The 25,691-nt window shown below is 37.7% G+C and overlaps 1 protein-coding gene across 1 annotated transcript; it reads left to right on the top strand.

Moving 5' to 3' along the window:
• The first annotated feature begins 2,643 nt into the window (after nt 1-2,643).
• On the top strand, nt 2,644-24,887 carry TIMMDC1 (translocase of inner mitochondrial membrane domain containing 1). Its single transcript, XM_027582187.1, has 8 exons — nt 2,644-2,763; nt 2,864-3,071; nt 5,431-5,596; nt 8,421-8,509; nt 9,026-9,093; nt 17,896-17,974; nt 21,957-22,067; nt 24,734-24,887. The coding sequence occupies exons 2-8, from the start codon at nt 2,878-2,880 to the stop codon at nt 24,882-24,884; spliced, it is 858 nt and encodes a 285-aa protein (XP_027437988.1). The 5' UTR covers nt 2,644-2,763; nt 2,864-2,877; the 3' UTR covers nt 24,885-24,887.
• The last annotated feature ends 804 nt before the right edge of the window (nt 24,888-25,691 follow it).

Genomic DNA, 25,691 nt, shown 5'->3' with positions numbered 1-25,691 from the left:
AATCTAAACAAATTTCCTAGCAGTTAGAGGGATAGAAAGTAGGGCAACTCCAGGAACCTCAAGAAGAAGTTTGGACTGCTCTGGAGTGCTGTGTACATTTCCAGAGACTGTCAGGCTCTGTCTCTCAGCCTGAGATTCCCAAGAGAAAAACAATTTAATGGGCTTCTTTGGTTCAGCTCCAGAGAGGATAGTTCCCTACCCTTGATCCCTACACTGACCACAAAGAAGAACGCCCAGAAGTACACAAAAATCCATCTTCCCATGCATCTAAATATGCCATCACTTAAGATAATCCTACTGCATCCAGAGATAAGGTGCTGTGGGTAAGCCAGAGGGATACAACTACAAATCATTTAATATTTATCAAATACTTCTTGAGCATCTACTGTGCACAAACAGTAGGAGATAAGAAAATGTTTACAACAGACTCCCTAGCCTCAAAGGGCTCTGTAGTTGAGATGATAAAGTAAATAACAATATGAGAGGCTTCATAGGCAGAAGGTGATTAAGGTGACATGAGGCCTTAATCATAAGGCCAATTACTCATACAGACAATGGAGATTTGGAGTTCAGAAGAGGAAGAAATTTCCATCTAATGCAAATGGGAATCTTCATGGAGATAAAATTTGAGTTATGCTTTGTGGGATGAATAGTCCTTAAAAGTTCTAAAAATTCATTCTAACTATGAAAACAGTTTATGTCATATATAATACAAGAAACTAATATATGTAGCAAGGGCAGTATCTGGTGAATGTAGCAGGGAAAGGGAAACTTTCAGCTCCTGAGAGAAAGTTCACAATGGAGGAAAAAGTTATTGAGTTCTATGAGCAGAACTCAGCAACAAGGGCTGAGGGTAGGAGAATGGTGTTTCCAGGTAGGGTGACTATACTGAAATCCTTCCTTGATGCCTTTACTCTGGTGGCAAAGGCACATGCTGGGAAAGAGAGAGCTGTATTTAAACAATAATCCAAGCAAACCTCATAACACCTTTTGGCTTGGCGTTGTTCTGAGACCTCTCAAAAAGGTCAGATCACAGAGTAAGGAGAGTATTTCCCTAGTGATAAAAAGTAAGACCTGGGGCCTTGGAGAAGCAGAGTGTGACAGAAGGTAGAGTCTAGGGAGCTGAGATGGAATAGCAGCAACAGTGTGAGCAGTCACCAAAGGTGTGGGGACTTCCCGAGGTACTACTAGATGACAAAGGGAACCTTACAAATGAAGGTCCCAAAATTAACAAAAGAAGCAAAGAAGGCAGCTACAGAGTCAGTGAAATTTGCCTGTTAAGACATCATTTGTATCTACAGGGTAGTGAGTCCTGGGGACATTTGAGTTGTATACAGATGACTTTAGTAACTGCCCAACATCCCTGCTCCACAATTCCAAGTCCTCCCTCATCCCAGAATGATTCTGGGATCATCACAAGCATTTAACTTTTTCTACATGTAGACTGCAGACTTCACAGCCATTCTCTTGGATTTTCAGGCCTTGGGACTTTATCTTGGTGCCCACCCATATCTATACGGGATAAGCAGGAACCTGGACTCAAAGCCAGGAGTAAGGGGATCTGAATTCTTCATTCAACAACCTACATGCCAGACACAATGCTAGGACCTGGACATACAGAGATGAATATACCTGGTCTCTGAACTCAGAATTAGTCTACTGAGACACATCAGTAAATAGGAAGTTGTGATGCAATGTAGTAAGTGCTATGATGGAAGTTAATCTAATCCTGTCTCCCAGATGACTGTCACTAATTAAGGTAGTCCCTGTAGTCAGTCACTCTTCTGGGCCTTATCAAATTCCAAAATTCTATTTGTTGTATTCTACTAAAGAGTGTAGCAGTTTTGAATTACATCTAGAAAGGAATAAAGGAGGGTTAGGGATTGGCAAAAAATAAGGGGCTATGGTTGCCAGTAAAATGAAATTACACAAACCAGGTTGGGAATATTTTAAATGCGTGCATTATACCTCGAAGCATATGTTAGCAGAGGCTGTACTGAAGGGAAATTATTGCTGGAATATCAAAGAAAAACACCTGATAGAAATTCCGGAAGTTGTCTTGCCTTTTGAGAAACAGTAGGCATATCAACTGAAGGGGGTAAAATCCATCTTGTGAAGAACCGCCCAAAGCTGATTCTTCAAAAAAGCGTTCTGGAAATCCCGGTGTATATGGCACCAAGACTCATCTTCAATGCCACGGTTCTTTCCAGAAACCAGAACTGAAGAGTATGGGTGGACCCCGCCCAGCCCGGGAGATTTCTGCACGTCGGTGACAGGTAGGTTGGGCTTGTATTTGTGCAAATTGTCCTTCCCTTTCCCTCTCCACTTGTATTGAATACTGCACTTTCTTTTTCATCTGTGTGGAATTTCCGGATTTTTAAATACGCTAAACTACTTCAGCCTGTGACAACATCTCGTCGCCCGGAACCTGCCCAAGACCCGGCTTGTGTAGCCCAGGAAGCCGAGAGAAACCCACAGAAACCGGGCGGGAGGCGGGGTGCACGGTGCTGGCGGTGGCTACTCACTCTCAATTCGCTTCCGGGGGCGGGCCTGACACCTCTGGGGTTCGTCCCGCCTCCAACCGGAAGTGTTTTGACTAGGGCTCCGCCGTCGCCCCACCCATTGGCTTTTGCCCCGGTGAAGGTGGGACTTCCTGTCTCGTGTATCCAAGGTCCTCCAAAGTGAGGACAGGCACGGAGGACGAGGGTGTTAAGAGCGGTGACGGCGAGTCTGGCAGCAGATTAGCTGGGGCCTAGTGCACGGGTACTCACCCACTCATTACTGCAGTTATCCTTATTGCCCTCCTACGGCTTCTCCGGGAGGCCTTGGAGCCCTGAGAACCTAAGCGTGTGTCTGTCCACAGGTTCGGAGAGGGCCATGGAGGTGCGGCCGCCGGCGCCACAGAGCTTCCTCTGCAGGCAGCGGAGTACTTTCCCTCGGGTTTTTGCTGCGGGAGCTGTGGCCGCCGATTCGGAGGCTCTCGCGAAGAGAGAGAAGCTGTCTTCCTACGTCCCGGAGCCCGATTACTCGGAATCCGGATGGGACCGCCTCCGGGACCTGTTTGTCAAAGAGTAAAAGTGCCTAGGGTCTGTGGGGAGGGGACTGCGAAGAGCTGTCCCAAAACCTGGGTCATCTTGGGGTGAAGGACCCCTGGATGTGGTTTATTTTTAAATAAGATTTGGCGTTCTAGTATCTGTATCCCAAGCTTGTATCCTGACATTTGGTAGTTGTGTTGATTGACAGGACAGATTTCAGATGGTAAGGGTGAAACTCATTACATGTTCCAGCTCTTAGGAATACTTAGGGAATATAGTTTTAGTGTAATCCCCTGGTTTTACAAATTAGAAGAATTGTACCGAGCTAATTAGTGTCAAACTTGACCCTGGAATCCACATCTGCAAGATTCCGCTCCAGTATTCTTTTTCGTATTTCACTTTATCCCAAACTGATATTTTGTGACCATGAACCCTGCTCCTCTCCAGAAAATGAAGGTTGAAGAGATGGCAGAGAGACCTGTAAAATTTTTATTCTGTCAAATAAGGAATATATAAAACGTAGCAAATATTGTCTTATTTTATGAAACAAGATATTAGCTGGATTAATGGATAAGGTTATTTCAGAATAAAGGATCACTCTTCAAATTGAATTAACTGTAATGAAACTCAGGATATTTCATTCATTCGTTCATTTCATCATTTATTTATTTATCAATTACTGGTGAAAAATTTGCCCTTTCATTGAGTACGTTACCATACTACACTTACCCAGTGGTTAAATTAACTTTGAAGCGTTATGATGTTGCTGAGATTGTGAGATTGTTGGCAGAATCATATTTAATTGCTTTATTGAGATTTCATCATCTTTTTTTAAAAGGTTTTATTTATTTATTTGAGAGAGCAAGTGAGAAAGAGCATGAACCAGGAAGAGGGACAGAAGGAGAGGGAGAAACAGACTCCCCACTAAGCAGGGAGCCCAGCATGGGCATCTATCCCAGGACACTAAGATCATGACCCGAGTCAAAGGCACATGCTTCACCCACTGAGCCACCCAGGCGCCCCTCGTCTTTATTTTAAAGATAAGGAGGCAGCCTTTCTCATTTGTCCTTCCAATGAGATACTGGTGAAAGATGCTATGTAGTATATAACAGAGGAGGGTTATTTTGACCAGCTTTATTAACCACAGAATGTTGGAGCTGAAATAAATTTGACGGTAATGTGTATTCCATGCTCCCCTCCATTGTAGATGAGGAAACTAAGATTTATAGAGATTGTGATCTGGCTGCAGGTCGTTTAACAGTGGGTGACAGAACCAGAACCACAACCGTGTTGCCATTTGTGGTTTAGGTCCTTTTCACCACTGTGCCTTTTCTTGACTTTAATGCTGTTTGGGCCAACCATAGAACTTTTTCGAGCCTCTGTTTCCGTATCAATAAAATGGAGATAAATATCACCTATGTCATGGAATTTTTCAGAGAACAAAAAGGCAAAGCATATACATCTGGCTTGTTAAGTTTTAAGCTCTTACATTTTCTCTTCTGAGTTCTGCCATAGACCAGTTTTTAGGTAAATGTGTTTGATCTTATTCACTGTAAAAGATAAATACAGCATTCAAATTATAGGAGTTTTTCCTGTTGACATAAGTATAAGAATTAGTTTTCTAAGAAATTAGATTTCTCTTTAGATGCAGGAACTATAAAGAACTCATTGATTCTGATTTCAGAAATGTTATTGACGGGGCACCTCGGTGGCTCAGTCAGTTAAGTATCCGACTCTTGATTTTGGCTCAAGTCATGATCTCAGGGAACAAGCCCTGGGGTCAGGCTCTGCACCCAGTGGGGTGTCTGCTTGAGATTCTTCCACACCCCCTTCTCCTCCCTCCACTCATGCTCGTGCACTCTGTCTCTCTCGCGCTCTTAAATAAATAAATAAAATCTTTATTAAAAATTTCAAAAAGGGAAATACTGATCTTTGCATTCAGCTTACAAATTCTTCTTGCTTCCAGAGATGTGGTTAAGTTGTAATAGTCATCACATAAAAGCACCTTAGGAGAAAAAGCTTTGTTGGACTATAATATGCAACTAGAAAAATATACGTAAGTGTATTGATCAGTGAATTTTCACAAACTAAACATAGCTCTGTAAACAACACTGAGAGACTGTTAGCAGCATTTCAAAAGCTCCCCTTGTGCCCCTTCTAATCGCTGTATTTCCAAGAGTATTCAACCAATAGCCTAATTTCTAACAGCATAGATTTGAAGTACTTGTAATATAACTGCTATTTAATTCATCAGAAGATTTAACTTATCAGAAGATTCTGCCCATAATGAAAAATGCGGTGATGTTGGTATTGGGATAATTTTGAACATACTGTCTTTCAGAGAGCAGTATCCGTAAACTAATCCCAAACAACGTTGTCTTTCTGATGTCTTAAGCGAACAACAGAGAACGTCAAAGGAACTTGAGAATATTTATAAGGCAGCAGTTTCAGCAGGCATCATTGGCTGGGCATATGGGGGAATACCAGCTTTTATTCATGCTAAACAGCGCTATATTGAGCAGAGCCAAGCAGAAATTTATCATAACCGTTTTGATGCTGTGGTAAGTACTGATATTCTAAAAGTATTTGAGGGCACAGCATTTTAGTAGTTCATTTTACACTTAGTTACTCAAGTAGGAGGGTTGGGAGGGTTTAGGATGTCAGAGCAAAGGAACAAAGTCTATACTTAATAACAGTGGAAGTACTAATGCTAAAGTGCATACACATGGCTTGTCAGACCATGTTTCTTACCTGCAAAGGGATTACCCACAATGGCTCTACTCTCTGAAATAAATTTCTAATCCCTAGCTAAATCATCAAGGTTAGTTATAGCATATTAACCCCATTCACAGAGCCTCCATGGAGGACACTAGTTCGCACTAAAACGACAATTAGCATTTATAACTACAGTTTGTAGAGTGCTAACTCATTTGTTAGATTTGTATATCAGTTCTGTTGTATAAGCGAGGAAGTTATAGCTCAGAGAATTGTTTTGGGGTTTTTTTGAAATGTCAGACTCAAAGACAAGTTGTAAAAGTAGTGCAAAGAATCCCTATATACCTTTCACCCAAATTCTCCAAATGTTAACATTTTACCACATTTACTATATCATTCTCTGTCTGTATAATGCATGCTATTATTTTTTTGTGACTGCTAGAGAGTAAGGTATAGTCATGATGAATGCTTCAGCATATATTTCCCTGAAAACAAAGACGTTCTCTTACATAACCACAATATAATTATCCAGATAAGGAAATTAACACTGATATAGTACTTTTATTTATGTATTTATGTAAATTGTGCTAGTCATCCCACTAATATAAAAGTAAATAAAAAAATTTTTTTCAGTCCAGCATCTATTTCTGGATCAGATGTTGAATTTGCTTCTCATGCCTCTTTAGTCTCTTTTAATCTAGAACAGTTTCTTTCTTTAACTTTGATTGTGACATTTTTGAAGATTGTGGGCTATATATTTGGTAGAATGTTTCTCAATTCGGATTTGCTTAACGTTTTTTCATGATTAGATTCAGGCTCTTGAGTTTTAGCAGGACTATCCTAGAATTGATGTTTCCTTTTTAGTACGTTATATCAGGAGCACATGATATCTTTTGTCTCGTTACTGATGATGTTTATTTTAGACACTTGGTTGAGATGGTCTCTACCAGGCTTATCCACTGTAAAATTACTATTTTTTCCCTTTGTAACTAGTGTCTTATGGATACTTACATTTTGAAACTATGTGGATATCCTATTTTTCCACAGATTTCTGTGCTCTAGTTTTAGCATTCAGTGATGACTCTTACCTGAAAGACTTAGTACTGTGGTGGTTGCCAAATGGTTATTTTCTAATTCCATCTTTCCTATATTTGTTTGTTAGTAGTCAGCTTTAAGGAAGAGCTTTCCCTCCTCTTCTATTTGTTTCTTTATAATTTATTTATATCAGTGTGGACTCAAGGATTCTTATTTTATTCTGTAGGTTCATAATCTATTATTATCATTATTTATCTTGAAGCTCAAATTGACCTAGATTTGGACAGTTGGGGACCTTCAAACTAGGTCCTTTGTCCTTTTGATCTGTCCCCATCATTCTTTGAGCTTATCTTTACTTTTGGGCATAGCAGAATGCTCCCGACTCACCTTTTACTTTTCTAGCACCAGCCCCAGAATTAGTTACCACCAAAGAATTCTAGTTTCTTTTAGTGGAAAAATGGTATTTAAAAGCTAAGATTTGATGCTAGGTATGCTCATTGCTTACAAGGCTATCATGGCTTCTAGGCCCTAGGTAGACAAAATTAGGGCATGTGTGTGTTCATGTCTACTTCTATACACATATTCATACACACTTTTATATTTATTTATTTGTCCACCTATTTATTAAAAGCTATGAGTCCAGGGGCACCTGGGTGGCTTAGTTGGTTGAGTGTCTGGCTCTTGGTTTTTGCTCAGGCCATGATCTCGGGGTCATGGGATCAGGGCCCGAGTTGCGCTCTGCCCTAGGCAGGGAGTCTGCTTGGGGATTCTCTCTCTCCCTCTCCTTCTGCCCCTCCCCCTGCTCACATGCTCTCTCTCTCTAAAATAAATGAATAAATCTTAAAAAAAATAAAAAAAAAACCATGAATCCATACTGATACTCTTCAGAGAGTTTTGACTTGCCCAATATCGTATAGTAGTTAAGGATACACTTAGGAATTCTCTCAAAATCTAGACTATATCCTCAGGATATTATACCAGACTTGCTCCATGGTGATGTGATGAAAAAATACTGTGGAGACCGACAACCTATCTTCCAATTCTGACTTTATTCCTTATTGGCTGAGTGATCTTGGTTAGAAACTTCCTGTCTATGCTTTAGTAAAAACCAAAGCACCTGCCTGAAAAAAATGTTGTAAAGATTAAATGAGTAATATGTTAACACAACTTTTATGTAGAATGTGGATGGTAAATTTATCAGTTCTCTTCTCTTTCTCTGTTCCTTTTCTACATATCTGTGTTATTATCTTTTCCCTTTAATTTACCATTTAGTTGGTTCTTTTTTAGTTTATGGTTTCTTTTCCCCAAGATTTCCCAAATATAAAAAGCATGTCTAACACTGACTTTATATCTGCCATGGCATTTGCCATATAGATCCTCAGTTTATGCCTTATTGATAGATTACTTGGTTGACACAGCAATTCTTAGTTCCTTTTCCATCTCCAGATAGAATAGGATGCACATGGGACTTTTGCTTTGGCTTCACTACTTAAACAATGATATTTTTAGAGATTGTATGGTGTTTCTGTTTAGGTGTCCCTGCCTAATCCATAGCCAACATCCCTCTGCCACAGTTTCAGAATAAAGAAGGTATCAAGGTGTTTTGGAACCTCACAGGCTTTTCATTAACTTTAGCAATCTGCACATCGTGCTGCCACACGAGGCTTCATCCGGTACGGCTGGCGCTGGAGTTGGAGAACTACAGTGTTTGTGACTATATTCAAGTAAGTTCTTTCTGAATTGTGACAGAGCGTCTTGGTATTCTTTCAGGAGCGCATCTTTTGAGCAAGTGAGATTTTTAAAAACTAAATACCCACATGAAAGTGATTCATAATACCCTTTTCCTCAAGATCTTTTATCTATCTGTGTGAAAGATTGGTCCAAATGTAGTTTTGCATCCATGGGTGGAAGTCTACTAACTATTATCCAAATACATACAAGGTTTTCTAAGTAAGAGAAATTCTGCAAAACTCTTCTTTACATTTCTTTTTCTAAGTGAAAATTTTTTCCAGAAATTTGACTGCTCTTTGGTTCATTCTTCAGCAGAAGAAGGCCCACCTAGAAAACCGAGAGGCGTATTAGTAGTGCGGAACACATTGACGGGGTCTAGACTAAGACCAGGAATTGACATAGTAGGCATGTCTAAACTAATACCTAACACTTTAGTGAAAATTATGATCAAGAAAGTAAGGGGGATATACTTTAAATTTTATGTTTTCTTCTTTCCCTCTTCTTTCCAGCACAGTCAACACTGGTCTAAATGTGTACCGAAATAAAAATGCCCTAAGCCATTTTGTCATTGCAGGAGGTAAGACATTTTTGTTCTTGTTTATGTTTTTTCAGTCTTCTCAAATACGGTCTGGAAAATATTTATGGACTTATAAATCAGAGCTGCTGAATTCTTTCGTTGACTTCTCATCACATCTCATTCAACATTCATGCAAAATGTATGAAGAGCATTGTGCTTGGCCCTTGGTGTACTTGGTGAACAAAACAGAAAAAGTCTTTGTTTTCATGGAGTTTTACCATCTAATGTGGTTGTGGAAAAAAGGTTGCTGTGATAGAAGGTAGCAAATAGTTGAGGCAATGGGATGGTCAGGGTGATCAGAGAAGGGTTTTTTTTGTTTTTTTTGTTTTTTTTAATGTTCATTTAGCCAACATATAATACATCATTAGTTTTGATGTAGTGTTCAACTGTTCATTAGTTGCATATAACACCCAGTGCTCATCACCTCCAGAGAAGGCTGACATTGAAGCTGATACCTGAAAAATGAGAAGAAGTAAGCCTTGTAAAAAAGAGTAGCCTAGGCAGAGGGAACATTGAGGGTGAAGGCTCTAAGCCAAGAAAAGTTCCTCAAAAGCAGGATAATATGACTGGAACATAGTGAGTGAGGGGAAGAGTGGCTTGAGATAAGATTGGTGAAATGAAATAGAAAGGGACGAGATTTTTCATGGTAAGAGCTTGGATTTTATTTTAAAGCTTTATGCCTCTGGTAAATGTGACCTCTTTAAAATGAACATTAAAAATAGTATTGAAATACTATTTCCAGAAATGTGAATTATGTGCTATATATACCCAAGCACTCACTGACTCATGTACATTCTCTCACCTACAAAAACATACATATAATGCACATAACATTTAAAAAATGTTTAATTTGGAAATAATTTCAAGCTTACAAAGAGCTTTAAAAATAAAAGTAATACAAGGAATGCCATATAGCCTTTATTTATATACAGAGATTGAACTGTTGTTAACATTTTAGCCCATTTGCTTTATCACTTGTGCTCTCTTTTGGGTGCATGCTCTCTTTCTGTATATGTATAACATAGGCAAATACACATACACATAATTTGAATTTAACATTTAATGCAAACATTTTAAAATATAAAACTAGAAGTAGGCATTAATAGCATTGGAGCAGCTGAAACTTGCCCTTTTTTAATTTGCAACCATTTTTCCATGGTATTCTGTAGGCTCAAAATCCTGTATCCAAACCAAACTCTGTTTTCCTCCCCCAGCTTCCATACTTGTTCCTGCTTTTATGTTCTCTAGCATCCAGCCTATTAAATTAAAAACAACAATGAAGCGAAGCAGTGATATGGTTCTGCCCTTTATGCGCCTCTTTCCAAAGTTCTAGTCCTATCAATTATTTCCTTTAATGTATATGGACTCTCAGCTCTTCTTTCTTCCCACTGCTGCTGTGCGGACTTCCCTGTTTCTAGTTTTGGTGTGCTCCACTTCTAGTGTTGCCTTACCTTTTTGAAATACGAATATGATTGTAACACTTTTTTGCTTGAGGTTCTTCCACAGTTTTCCATCATTTTAATGTTGAGTCTTTATCTGGCCCCCATATACTGCTCTTGCTCCACCCTTATGACTCTACTTTGATTTCCCAAACCCAACATAATCTTGCTTTACATGTATTGGTCCCTCTTCTTGAACCTGCCTTCGCACTCCCACAGACAATTTTGTTCAGCTCTTATTGGACCTATCTTTCAAGGTTCAGCTCATCTGTCAGCTTCAGTTTCCCTAGAGATCCTTCCTAGCCCCTATTCTTATCTTTGGGTCTTTTTAGGTGTCTTCCCCTGTGTTCCCATAATTTACTATAAATAGTTTAATTGAAGCACTTATAACACTATGTTGTAGCTGTTAACTTGTTTTGCTTCTCTACTCAATGACTTACTTGATATCAGAGAAAGCCTTTACCTTTTATATCACAACTCTTTGACGCATGGTAGAGTAGAATAAATGTTTCTTGAATGTAAATTGAGTGTAAAAATTAGTAGAAATAGCCCCACATCAGGCTCCTTGCTCAGCGAGGAGCCTGCTTCTCCGTCTGCCTGCTGATCCCCCTGATTGTGCTTGCTCTCTCTCTGACAAATAAAAAAATAAAATCTTTTTAAAAATTATTTATTTAATTATTTGCAATTTTAATTTTAATTTTAATTATTTAATTATTTAAAAATAATAAGAATAGAAAAATACATCTGATACAATAGAAGTTTTTATTCTCAAACCAGCAACCAACATTGAACTTAATGGTGTAACAAAAAGTAATTTCCTCTGAAGTCAGAATCAGGTCAAGGATGTCTCCTCTCATTATTTGGCATTCATCTGGACATTTATAAATGTATATTTGACATCTGGAATGGCCGAGTGAGGAGCTTGTAAATCCTCTCCACAGAAAGCAACAATAGAATTGGACAAAATTATCAAAAACAACCATTTAAAGATGCTGGAAGATGACCACAAACACCCAACAAATCAGTAAGCATTTATCCATAATTTCCACTGAATCTCAGTAAGAACATTGAGAGTCTAGTCTCAGCCTAGGGCTGCTCCTGCCCCCTAACCCACAGCTCCATGATGTAGAAATTTCACAAGGACAGGCTGGAGGACCAAATTTCTGCTGCTTAAGGTGGCTGACTTTATTTGGAGCAGAGATCAGAAAATTCCAAGCCAAGGGGTATTGCTGAAAATAATTGCAATAGGGAAGGATAATATCACACAGCTAACCTGAGGTTTTGATACTATTTGGGGTAAAGAATAGACTGGCAGAGGAGGCGGAATCTTAACAGGGATAGCTAGGGAACAAGACAGCCAAAGAGGGCTTTAGTAAGATCCTACTTATTCCTAGAACTCTGGAAAGTTGCACACGTGTAAGTATTCATGCACATTCAGGAGAGACTGGTAAGGGCTCTAGCAAGCTACTTGTCTTTGGTTCATTGTGAGGGTTAATTGTGAACACCAAAAGAAAAAGCCAGAAAAGATTCATAAGCTATCTAAACTTTGAATGCATTCTTCAACCACAGATACATTGGCAAAGGATGGAAGCCTTACTGCCTTGAGATGTTTAAGCATAACCTCTGATGAATCATTGGCTGACTGCTTATACCAGTATGATGCCTAGGAAGCCAGGCATAAAGATAAAAATTAAGCAAAGACATTAGTGGCTGTAGTCTGCAGAAAAAAGACTCCACAGAATTGGTCCAGGCAAGGTACTACATAAACAAAGAATTATAGCCATGCCCCTGTGGAGGATGTGCTAACTCCAGAGATGCTGTAATTTATTACCTAAAACATGCAGTTTTCAACAACAACAAAAATATCGTAAGACATGCAAAAACGGGATTAAAAAAAGCAGCCATTGGGAATGTCTCTGACAGGACCCATCTGTTGAACATATCAGACAAAAAGACTTCATGCCATTTTTAAAGAAATAAAAGTAGGATGACAGTGACTTATCAAATAGAGAATGTCAATATTTTTTGACAAAAAATATTTTTATAATTATAAAAGATAAATTATAAAAAAAATTATATGATTATAAAAATTATATTAGAATATAGAATCACAAAAAAGGATCAAATGAAAATTCTGGAGTTGATAAATACAACAATAGAAATTAAAAGTTCACTGGAGAGGAGGAGCTCAACACCATATTTGAAATAGCAGAAAAGAATTGGTGAACCTGAAGATGCATCAATATAGATTGTTTCTTATGAAGGATATAATTTTTTTTAAAAGATTTTATTTGAGAGAGAGTGAGCGCATGAGTTGGGGATAGGGGTAGAGGGAGAGGGAGAAGCAGACTACCCACTGACCAGAGAACCCAGTGCAGGACTCGATCTCAGGACCCCGAGATCATGACCTGAGCTGAAGGCAGATGCTTAACCGACTGAGCCACCCAGGTGCCCATGAAGGACAGAATTTTTTAAAATGAAGAGAAGTGATCTGAGCCTCAGCAATCTATAGGACACCATCAGAAATACCAACAGGTATGTGATGGGAATGCTAGATGGAGAGAAAAGAGAGGCAGAAAAAAGTGTTTTAAGAAATAAGGCTACAAACTTCCCAAATCTGATGAAAAACATTAATCCATACATCTAAGAGGCTCAACAAACTCTAAGAAGAATAAACATGAAGAGATTCACACCTAGACACATAATAATTATACTATTGAAAGAGAAAAATCTTAAAAGCAGCAAGAAAAAAACAACACATACAAGGAACACCCCAATAAGATTAACAGCCAATTGCTTCTCAGAATGATGGAAGCCAGAAGACCGTAGAATGGCATTCAAAGGCCTGAAAAGAATAAGTTATCAACCAAGAATTCTCTATCTAGCAAACCATTCTTCAAAATTGAAGGCAAAAATAAAGACATCGGCAGATAAACAAAGAAAGAAAATTTGTTGCTAGCAGATCTGTCTTACAAAATACTATAAAAGTTCTTCAGGCTAAAAGGAAATGATACCAGATGGTAACCTGAATCTACATGAAGCATTAAAGAGCACTGGTAAAGGGGCGTATGGGTGGCTCAGTCTTTAAGCGTCTGCCTTCGGCTCAGGTCATGATCCCAGGGTCCTAGGATCGAGCCCTACATCGGGCTCCCTGCGCAGTGGGAAGCCTGCTTCTCCCTCTCCCACTCCCCCTGCTTGTGTTCCCTCTCTCACTGTGTCTCTCTCTCTCAAATAAATAAATAAAATCTTAAAAAAAAAAAAAAAGCACCGGTAAAGATAATTGTATAATTATTAAACGTCTATATATAAATTTTCTCTTAACTGATCTTAAAAGACAATACATAAAAATAAAAGGTAATACATAAAATGATAAAATTGAAGTGTTATACATATAGCATGTTTAAAACTGTATATGGCATTAATAGCACAAATGACAGGGAAGGAATGGAAGTATGCTGGAGCCAGGAGATGATACCAAATAGTAACTTGACAGGAAGAAATGAAAAGTACGAGAAATGGTAAATATGTAGATTAATATAAAAGACATCATAAACCTATTGTTTTTCCTTTCTTAATTTTTTCACTTCTTTAAAATACAGGGATTGTATAAAATAATAATAATATTGTATTGCTGTGTTTTAACATATATACATAACATAAGTGACAATAATAGCACAAAGATGGGAGAGGAGTGGAGCTGCATTGGAAAAGTCTGTGTACATCTTACTGGAATAAAACTGGTACTGATCTGAAGTAGACTGTGGTAAATTAAGATGCATAGGGTAGTCCCTAAAGCAAGTAATAACAAAGTAACTTTTTTAAGGAGTAACAAGGTCAAAAAGAAATTAAATAAGATATATAAAAACAAATAATAAGATGGCAGGCCTAAATCTAGCTGTATCAGTAATAACATTAAATATGAGTGGATTGAACACTGCAATCAGTAGAGATTAACTCTATTAAAAAAAGTTCCAACTATATGCTGTCTACAGGAGACATATTTTAGTTCAAAGAAACAAATAAGTTGAAAGCAAAACAATGGAAAAGGATAAACTGCAAACAGTAAGGAAAAGAGCTTGAGTGGCTCTTCTAGTATCAGACAAGATAGACTATAATATAAAAATGCTAGAGACAAAGACATTTTATAATGTTAAAAGAACCAATCCATCAAGAAAATATAACATTTATAAACATATGCATCTAACAACAGAGCTCCTAAATACATGAAACAAACACTGAATTGAGAGGAGAAATAGACAACTCAGTAATAGTTGTTGGAGGCTTTAATATGCCACTTTTAATAATGGATAGAACAACTAGAGGAAATACCAACAAAGATATAGAATACTTGAACAACACTATCAACCTGTATGACCTAACATCAATAGAACACTCTACCCAACAACAGCAGAATACACATTCTTTTCTTTTCAAGTGCACATGGGATATTCTTCAGGCTAGACCATATATAAGGCCACAAAACAAGTCTCAATAAATTTAAAAGTATTGAAATCATACAAAAAATGTTCTCTGACCTCAGTGGAATTAAACTGAAAAAAATGGGGGATCCACAACTATTTGTAAATTAAACAACATATTTATAAATAACCCATAGACCACAAGGAATCACAAGGTAAATTAGAAATATTTTTAGTTGAGTGAAAATGAAAGCACATGTCAAAATTTCTAAGATTCACCCAAATTAGTACTTAGTGGGAAATTTATAGTTATAAAACCTACATTATAAAAGAAGAAAGATCTCAAATGAACAATATAAACTTCAACCTTTAAAAACTAGAAAATGAGGAGCAAAATAAACCCAAAGTAGGCAGACAGAAGGAAATAATAAAATTAGAGCAAAACTCAGTGAAATGGAAAGAAAGAGAAAATCGGTGGAACCAAAAGTTGGTTTTTTTGAAAAGATAACAAAATAGACAACCTTTAGCGAGACTGACCAAGAAAAAACAAAAGACACAAATTACCAAGATTTACTCAAAAAGAAATAGAAAATCTGGATAGCCCCATAATAAATTAATAAACTAAATTATTAAAATTTTTTTTTCACAAAAGCCTGGGACCAGATGGCTTCAATGGCTATTTGGGAAATTTCTTTCACAAACTCTTCCAGAAAACAGAGGAAGAGGGAACACTTTCAAACTCATTCTGTTAGACTAGTATTATCCTGGTACGAAAGCCAGATGAAGACAACAAAGAAAACTACAGATCACTATCACTCAAGAGTATATACACAGGGGTACTTGGCTGGCTCAGTTGGCAGAGCATGTGACTCTTGATCTAAGGGTTGTGGGTTCAAGTCCCATGTTGGGTGTAGAGATTACTTTAAAAGAAAAAAGTATATACACAAAAATCTTTAACAAAATCATGACCCAATGAATTTATCCAAGGAATTTAAGGTTAGCTTAGAAAAAGCATTTGACAAAAATCCAACATTCATGATAAAAACTCTTAACAAACTAGGAATAAAAGGGAACTTCTTTAACCTGATGAAGGTCATCTATGATAAAACCTGCAGCAAACATCATATTTAATGGTGAAAGACTGAATGATTTTCCCCTAAGACTGAGAACACAGCACAGATGTATACACTTGTAATTCAGGTACTTGAGATGAATACAGTCGAATTCAGCATTATACTGGAGACTTTAACCAGTGCATTCAGGTAAGAAAAAGAAAAAGTACCAAGAATGAAAAAAACAAGTAAACTGTCTTTATTCATAGAAAATATAGTTATGTGTAATAGAGTCTTACTCCATTTTTGGTTTTTGGCTGCTGACAGCTTATAAGCCTCAATACTCCCTCCCCTGCCCTTTAATATAGTTACAGGTTCGCAGTAAAATTGGACAGAAGATATAAAGATTTTGCATATCCTCCCTCCCCCACTTACATGTAGCCTCCCCGACTATCAACATTTCACACCAGAGTGGGATATTAGTTACAATTGAAGAACCTGCAGTGAAGCATCATTATCACCCCAAGTCCATAGTTTTCTTTAGGGTTCACTCTTGGTGTACATTCTGTGGGTTTGGACAAATATATGATGACATGTATCCATCATTGTGGTATCATAAAGAGTATTTTCATTGCCCTAAAAATTTGCTCTACCTATGCATCCCACCTACCAACCCCTGATAACCACTGATTTTTTTCTTTTTTACTGTTTCCATCGTTTTGCCTTTTCCAGAATGTTATATAATGTTACATAGCTTTTTCAGATTGACTTCTTTCACTGAATAATCTGCATTCAAGTTTCCTCTAGTGTCTTTTATTGATAGCTCATTTCTTTTTAGTGCTGTGTCTGAATATACCAGTTTATGCATTACCTACTGAAGGACATCTTGCTTGCTTCCAAGTATTGACAATTATGAACAAAGCTGCTATATATATAAATGTCTGTGTGCAGGTTTTGTTGTGGACATAAATTTGCAGCTCCTTTGGGTAAATACCAGGGAGCATGATTACTGGATCATATTGTAAGAAACTGTCAGGCTGTCTTCAAAAGTGGCTGAACCCATTTTGGGTTCCAACCAGCAATGAATGAGAGTTTCTTTTGCTCCACATCCTTGCCAGCATTTAGTGTTGTCAGTGTTCTAAATTTTGGCTATTCTAAAGGGTTTTTTTTTTTTAATTCTTATTTTTTAAAAATGCTTTGGAAAAGAAGACTAGAAAAAAAAGACCAATTTATTACTACCTCTGGGTAGTAGAATTAAAGATAATTTTTGTTCTTGTTAATTTTAAAACTTAGAAAATTAAAAAATGATGAATAGTACTTAAATAAGACAAATAAATCTCAAATGTTTTTTAAAAAATGTTACTACCTGAGATGGCATTAGTTGTGTTGTACCTGGTGAGGGAGGAAAATGAATGACATCGTGCAGATGCCGTTCCAGTGGGAAGGAAAGAGGACCTGTGCACTGACCACCAGGTGGCACTGTAGGCCAAATGCCCACTTGCAGGCCTGCCTGAGGCGTGTAGCAGTACAGAAAGGGTGAGGCTGGGGGGAAGGTATAAACGGCAGGGGTTTTTGTTTATTTGGGGAAAGTTTTTCTTGAAGAAGGCAGAAATAGAAGAGGTGGAAGTGAATAAATTACAGATTTTTAGGAGGAGGTGGGCAAAAATGAAGCTGAACGAGAAGAGATTGGATCCTAGAACAGATGGAGAAAGTAGGTTTGCAAAAGGAATGTTTTCCTTTGAACCTGCAGTGTGGAAGAGATTGTGGTGGTATATTAATGTTGGGTTCAGAAAACTTAGGGGTTTATGTCATTTTTATAGAAGGAACATTATAAAGATAGATTCTAGTGTTTAAAGATAATTTAATATTGGGATTTTTTTTGTTTTAAAATAGCTGTCACAGGAGGTCTTTTTAGAATAAATTTGGGCCTGCATGGTCTGGTGGCTGGTGGCATAATTGGAGCCTTGCTGGGGTAAGTGTTAACACAATTTCATTCCAAATTAACACAACCTTCATTAATGCCTTACCTGTTAAAAATCTCATTCATTTCTAAACAAATTTAAATCTTAAAGCCTATAAAAGGTCTTTAGTCTTGTATTGTCAGTGGCTTTGACTGTCAAATTCTAAGTCTACCCTGATGGTTGATTTTCCTTCCAACTGTCACTGAGTAAAAACTGCTTAGCTATCACTAACACCTGAAACTATTTGTGGTTTGAACAATGGTATTTACAAGGAGCAGGAAAAAAAGAGTAAGAAACAATTAACAAGCACATTCTATTAAAATTGTTTTTGTTTGGGTTTTGTTTAGTTTAATTGTAAAAAATTTTCTTCTTCAGCTTTTTACTTTGAAACATTTTGAACCTATAGAAAAGTTGAATGACTTAGTACATTGAACACCCATGTATTCTTCACTTACATTCACCAATTGTTAACATTTTGCCATATTCATTTTTATATCTCTATGTGTGGAATGTATGTACACTTCTTTTTCTCTTTTTGGTTAAATCTTTTGAGACTTCATAATTCTTCACCTCTGAATACATCAGCATGTATCTCCCAGGATGAAATGAAGAATATTTGCCCATGATATCACAGTGTACTCATCACAATAAATAGTTTAGCATTAAGTAAAAGAAGCCAGCCACAAGAGGTTACAAATGTATGATTTCATTTATATGGTATGCCCAAAATATACAAACCCTTTGAGACAGAAAGGAGATTAGTGGTTATCGGAATCTGAAGGGAGAGGAATGAAAGGGTGTACTAACAGGTATGGGGTTTCTTTTGGGGATGATGAAAATGTTCTAGGATTAGTAGTGATGGTTGATGGATTTATAAATCTACTGAAAACCACTAAATTCAATACTTTAAAGGTGACTTTTATGGTGTATGAATTACAAAGGTCAATTAAAAAGGTAACTAACAAAAAAATAGTTTAGCATTGATTCAATATAGCTATCTAAAGTAGGGTCCGTATTAAAAATTTTTCAATTATTATAATAATGCCATATATATGTATATATGTTTTAAACCCAGGATCCAATTGTATATCATTTTTATGGTTTTGATTCCTTTATTTAAAAAAAGATTTATTTATTAGAGAGAGAGTGCACACAAGCAGTAGGGGCAGAGGGAGAGGAAGAGTGAATCTGAAGCAGACTCTGAACTGAGCATGGAGCCTGACTTGGGGCTCAATCACAGGACCCTGAGATCACAACCTGAGCTGAAACCAAGAATCCAGGGCTTAACCGACTGCGCCCCCCAGTTGCCCCTTGATTCTTTTAAACTAGAACAGTTCCACTGCCTTTTCCCCCCCAGAAAATTTCTCAATTTCTTTTGATTATCCCCTCATGATTAGATTTAGGTTAAATGTTTTCATCAGGAATACAATATAGGTGAAGTTGATTCCTTCTCAGTGTATCACATCAACAGACATATTGTATCACCGATTATAAGTGATGTTAATTTTAATTACTTGGTGCAATAGTTTTCTGTTGCTGTGTGACAGATTACCACAAACTTCAGCAAGTTGAAACACTACCCATTTATTGTATCACAGTTCTGTAGGTCAGAAGTCTGAGTAGGCTCAGATGGGCTCTCTCTGTTCAGGGTTTTACCAGGCCAAAATCAAAGTGTTGGTCAGGCAGGCTCTTATTGGAGGCTCTAGGGAAGAATCTGTTCCTAAACCATTCAGGTTGTGGACAGGATCCTTGTGGCTGTAGGGCTGAAGTCATTGTTCCTTGGCTGGTTGTTAGCCAGGCACCACCGTTCCTAGAGGCATCCCCATTCCTTCTCATAGTGACCCCCCCGCCATGTTCAAACCAGCAACCAGCATGTTGAATCCTTCTCATACTTTGAATCTCTCTGACTTCTACTCTGCCACCAGAGAAAACTCTCTGCTTTTAAAGGGTTTATCCAGATAATTTACTTTTTGATTGACTCAAAATCAACTGATTATTAGCCTTTATTACATCTGTAAAAATTTTTCCATGTAGCATAATCATGGGTATAATATATTTATAGTTGAAGGATTAGGGCAGGACAATTTGGGGCACCATTTTAGAATTCTGCCTACCGCATTTGGTGGTATCTACTAAATTTCTCCACTGTAAGGGTATCTTTTTCACATTGTGATTAATAAATAATCTGTTGGGGGCGCCTGGGTGGCTCAGTTGGTTAAGCGACTGCCTTCGGCTCAGGTCATGATCCTGGAGTCCCGGGATTGAGTCCCGCATCGGGCTCCCTGCTCAGCAGGGAGTCTGCTTCTCCCTCTGACCCTCTTCCCTCTCGTGCTCTCTATCTCTCATTCTCTCTCAAATAAATAAATAAAATCTTTAAAAAATAAATAAATAAAATAAATAAATAAATCTGTTGGATAAGATTGAATTGCCTGTTCTCCAGCTATCTTTTTTCTTGTGGCTTTAATGATCTATTATAATTGTTGCTGTAATCAGTTATTATAAAGATGGTTGCAAAATTATTTGGTAGTTCTGTCTTTTCTTCTGTTTTTATTAGTTGGCATTCACCGGAATAGAGGAGTTCTCCCTTTCCTTCCACCTGTACCCTCCCTTTTTCTATCCACTTTTTAGGAGGAAGTAACACTGTAGATTTATGCATTCTTTTTTTAAATTCTTTTTAAAAATTCAGCATGTCATAATCTATTGCTGAACATGATTTTTATTATATTGTGTTTTTTGTTTGTTTTTTAGCAAAGTCTACCCCCAACATGGGGCTCGAACTCAGGACCTGAGATCAAGAGTTACATGCTCAACTGACTGAGCCAGCCAGGCACCCCTTGTTATGTTGTTAATATACCAGCTTAGTTTTGGAGGGAAAAATTGTTGAAATTAGAAGCAAGAATAATTTTTTTCTTTGTCATTAAAAACACATAACATAAATTTTATCATCTTAACCATTTTTAAGTGTACAGTTTAGTAGTGTTAGGTATATCCACATTGTTGTACAAAAGATCTCTAGAACTTTCTCATCTTACAAAACTGAAAACTCTTTACCCATTAAACATTAATTCTCCCCTCCCCCTGTCCCCTAGCCTTTGGCAGCCACCTTTCTACTTACTTTGTTTCTATGATTTTGACTACTTTAGATACTTCATATTAATGGAATCATATATTTGTCTTTTTATAACTGGCTTATTTCACTTATCATAACATCCTCAAGTTTGATCCATGTTGTAGCATGTGACAGGATCTTCTTTTTAAAGGCTGCATAATGCTCCATTGTATATACCACATTTTCTTTATCCATTTGTCCATGGACATTTCCACTTAGCAAAAATAATTTTTTGAATGAGCTTCAAATGAGCTTGTAGTCAGAGGAAATTTAAGTTATATCAGAGTCAAAAACTTCTCTTTGATAACACAGGAACCAAACCCTCTTCTCTTACTGTAATGATTGTTATCTAAATCAGTTTCCCGATGGGTATCTATTGACGTTATGGGTGAGACTGTTGTGCCAGACTTTGGAATTTGAGGATGTTTTGGTGGTCCTGCCTCCAGAAGCTAGTAGTATCCTTCCTCCAACCAAAATGCCCTCCACAGTTCCTGCCCCCTACAGGGTTTGGTACCATTCCTGGTATTAATTTCACTTCTGAGAAATCTTCGGTGTAAAGCTACTTACTAGAACTTGTCATAAATATATATATTCCCAGTTTATCATTCATGATAAAACACAGAGCCAATTTATAGACCTGTTGTTTTTATACCAGTTCATTTTAGGAAGTTGCAGTGATTGTTTTTCTCTACTGTTTAGAAGACCAGGAAGGAAATTGCCTTAATAATTTTTCTTCATTTGACAAGGACACTTTGTCAGAGTCCCTGTACCTGGCAGGGACCAAGTGGCTGAGTCAGTGTTTCTCAGGCCTCAGCAGAACCCTCCCACAATGGTGCGCTCTAGTGGCCCTTTCATCCTAAGCTTGCTCTCTGCTTCCCCCTCAGCACACCTGTAGGAAGTCTGTTGATGGCATTTCAGAAGTTCTGTGGTGAAACTGTCCAAGAGAGAACACAGAAGGATCGCAAAGCACTCCATGAGCTGAGACTGGAAGAGAGGTAAGGAGTGCGTGAAGATGAGGGTATCTGACTTCCTTAGCCATCGTGGTGCTCTGTTAATCCAGGTCCTCCAAACTGCCCCTCAACTCGAAGATGAGTTTCTGGGGCACCCGGCTGGCTCAGTCAGTGGAGCACTCTTGATCTCAGGTTTGTGAGTGCAGGTCCCACGTTGGGTGTAGAGGTTACTTTAAAAAATAAATAAATAAAATCTCAAAGAAGGGTTTCCTTTTCTTCAACTTGTACCCTACCTGATCTTTTAATCTTTTTAATGAAGGAAAAATGAAAGATACTAATTTTATTTTTAATCTGATGAGGATCATTCTTTAGATACTTTTTTTTTAAGATATTGTTAATCTCGCTTGGTTGCATATTTTTTCTTTTTCTATATTCTTGACTGCATAGGAAATTACCTAAAGGAAGTGGACAGCAATGAGTGAGTTTCACATGGCGTTATTTAAAAGGCAATATCCCCGCTTACACATGCATCTATGAACAATACAGAGCATGTTAGGTCTCTACATGCAAAGATTCCACTTCTTGCTGTGGATGCACATGATTTAGGTAGTTATAGTGGCTGTTCATGGACTGGATGCCACTGAGGAGGAGGAAAACTTTGACCTGTGCCATCTAGTCGTTCCCTGGGGTCCAGTTATCAGACTGAGAGTGGACTTTCTGATTCTTTGTAAGATCACCGTAACAGGCTGCTAGCTAGCACTCCTGGTACAAAGGATTCTTGTAGCTCGGTTTCCTGCGTACTGATGAAAGCTGCTGCTGTTTTCATAGTTGAATAGATAAATGGTCTTTTTTTTTTTTCCATGTTTTTACTTGAAACTTCCATTGGTGCTAAACACACATATGCACTTGGAAATTCTTAATATCTATAGATCAGTTGTTCAGGGACTTGGGTTCTAGAGAAAAGCATTGATTTTGCAGCCAATGAGACCTTGAAAACAAACCTTAAATCCCAGTTAGGCTATTGATTAATTCCATGACCTTGGATATTTTACTTAACTTCAAGCCCTCTTGTTTTCTCAGCCATTCTGAGGGCAGAATCACACCAAAATGCTCAATATATGTTTGTTTCATTCGTTCCTCTTCTCCAGAGTAAGAGGGTAGGTGGGATATGTAGTTATCTAAGTTCTAGAATAAAGCACTTAAAATTCTAAATGCCAGAATAAAATGTGATGTAGAGAATTAAAAGCATGAAAGCGTTAGCTTATTTCTAGTTCTTTAGGTGTCATAAGAAACTTTTTTTTTTTTTTTTTTAAGAAAAGGAAGCTTTGAGAAAGGAATTGGAAAGGTAAGGAAAGTATATTGGTATTTGAATTTGATCCAGAAAGTTGCAGAAGAATTTACAGTTGGAAAAATATGAACAGATAATAATTGTACCCTCCCAAAAAAAGGAAACCAGAAAAATAACTGGGGGAAGTTGATCAGTTATTTAGAGATGGAAATCTCAAAAATGGTTAAAAACAATAAGTCGAATTGAATTATAGTAATGAAATACTTTAGAAGGAAATAAGGTAAAAAATTTATAAGATATTTATATGTCTATGATATATATGTGATATTCCTGAGGAGTTAATTTAATACACAGTTAAGAACTTATTATATGCCTGCTTCTTTGTTTGAAAATAACTATGGAGAAGTCAAAAAGAGTGTGAGTATAAAAAATTGCCTTAGTGAGCAGAAAATATAGAAAACTGGCTATGGAGATATGGAAGAAGAAATGGTCAAACCCAGTTATGAAGAGTTGAGAAAAAAGTCATGGATGACCTTGATAATCACTTAAAGAAAGGAAGACACTAATACGAGATTTAGAAAAAGAACTGATCTATGTTATTTGGAAATTGGATTTTAATTTTTTGTAAATATACATCTGTAGCGTTGTCCCATCTGACTTTTCCATATTGAATTTTTTTTTAAAGATTTTTTATTTAGTTATTTGAGAGAGAGAATGAGATAGAGAGAGAGAGAGAGAGCACGAGATCCAAGAGGGTCAGAGGGAGAAGCAGACTCCCTGCTGAGCAGGGAGCCAGATGCGGGACTCGATCCCGGCACTCCAGGATCATGACCTGAGCCGAAGGCAGTCGCTTAACCAACTGAGCCACCCAGGCGCCCTCCATTTTGAATTTACCATTGTTATAGCCTTTGCGCAGTTCCGGTAAGGTCTGGCAGCAGAGAGGTAATGGAGTGGCAGGGGGTTCACACCAGCCCCCCCATCCCCACCCCTAGCCCTGAGGGCAAGAGGACAGCCAGTTTGCAAGGGTCACACTTGAGCTCAGGGTGCTTTTCGTTCTTGCACGATACCCCTGCAGGAACTCTGGAATATTTTAGGGATCAGAGCTGCTGCCATAGCAGTGTCCATTTTGGTGATGTGAGAATTGCAGTCGGCCCTTGAGTGGAACAGGTTAGGAGAGTGTAGAAAGTCATTGTTTTTGAAGTTCGAGGAGCAATGTTTGCTCATAAGGCACAGGGAAAATGGATAAATACTATCTTTTTTAAAAAGATCTCTCTAAGAACTAAGAAACAGCGTTTTTGAAGTTCGAGGAGCAATGTTTGCTCATAAGGCACAGGGAAAATGGATAAATACTATCTTTTTTAAAAAGATCTAAGAACTAAGAAACAGCAGTACATGATATATTCTTTTCATTCTTTTATTACAGCAAAGCCAGACTACAATTTACTGAGCTCCTCCCTGAAGAAATTGAAAATAGCTTACAGAAAAATCGATCCAAAGATGATGTTAAGAAAATTGAAGCACTGCTAAATCTTCCTAGAAATGCTTCATCAACAAATAAACAAGACAAAGACTGAAAATGTTCTGGACTTAACATTCATTGGTGAATCGAAGGAATCTGTGTCCATTGAATGCCAATGGGTAGGCTTCCCTTTGGTCAGTCTGCTGACAGATTACGTGCTGGCATCTCTAGTGGCACTGACTTGCTCTTATCTTTTTTTTAACCAAGAACTGGGCTATTGTGCGCTCACTTTACTTATCCTTAAATCTAAATACACACTTACGTCTTTCCTGATTGATCTATATATTTGACGTTATATCTGTAGTGATCAATCAATACATAATTCTTTCCCCTGGATTTTACGACACTAGATTTAAAATTTCCCAAGATTGGAGTTGAATTCTGTAGGTTGTATGTTTATTCTTGCAGCCCTTTAAAAGGATACTCTAGGAATCACTAGGAAGAGGAGAGGAAAGAACCAGGTGAGGCAAATGGCCTGTGATAAAACCCTTGTGCCTTTGGGTCCTGAAAACATCACAGGCCTAAGTGTGTAGGGGCAGCTGGGTGGCTGTTGACTGAGTGTCCGACTCTTGATTTAGGCTCAGGTCAAGATCTCAGGGTTGTGGATTGAGCCCCATGTGGGGCTCTGTGCTCAGCGTGGAGTCAGCTTGTCCCTCTCCTTCCCTCTCTGCCCCTCCCTCCTCACGCATGCCCTCTCTCAAATAAATAAATAAAATCTTTAAAAATAAAATAAAAAGGGAATTCCTATACCATTTGAAATACAATATAAATTTAACAAATAAGTAGATAAGCATTACTAAAAAAAGGAGCCTTTGTTTCCTCTCTTAGTGTTGCTGACAAAGTGTCTATGCTGTAATATGCA

Source organism: Zalophus californianus, chromosome 1 (genome assembly GCF_009762305.2).
Source record: "Zalophus californianus isolate mZalCal1 chromosome 1, mZalCal1.pri.v2, whole genome shotgun sequence".
Taxonomy (NCBI): Eukaryota; Metazoa; Chordata; class Mammalia; order Carnivora; family Otariidae; genus Zalophus; species Zalophus californianus.
The sequence above is the reverse complement of the archived record's forward strand: the minus strand, read 5'-3'. Positions and strand labels throughout refer to the sequence as shown.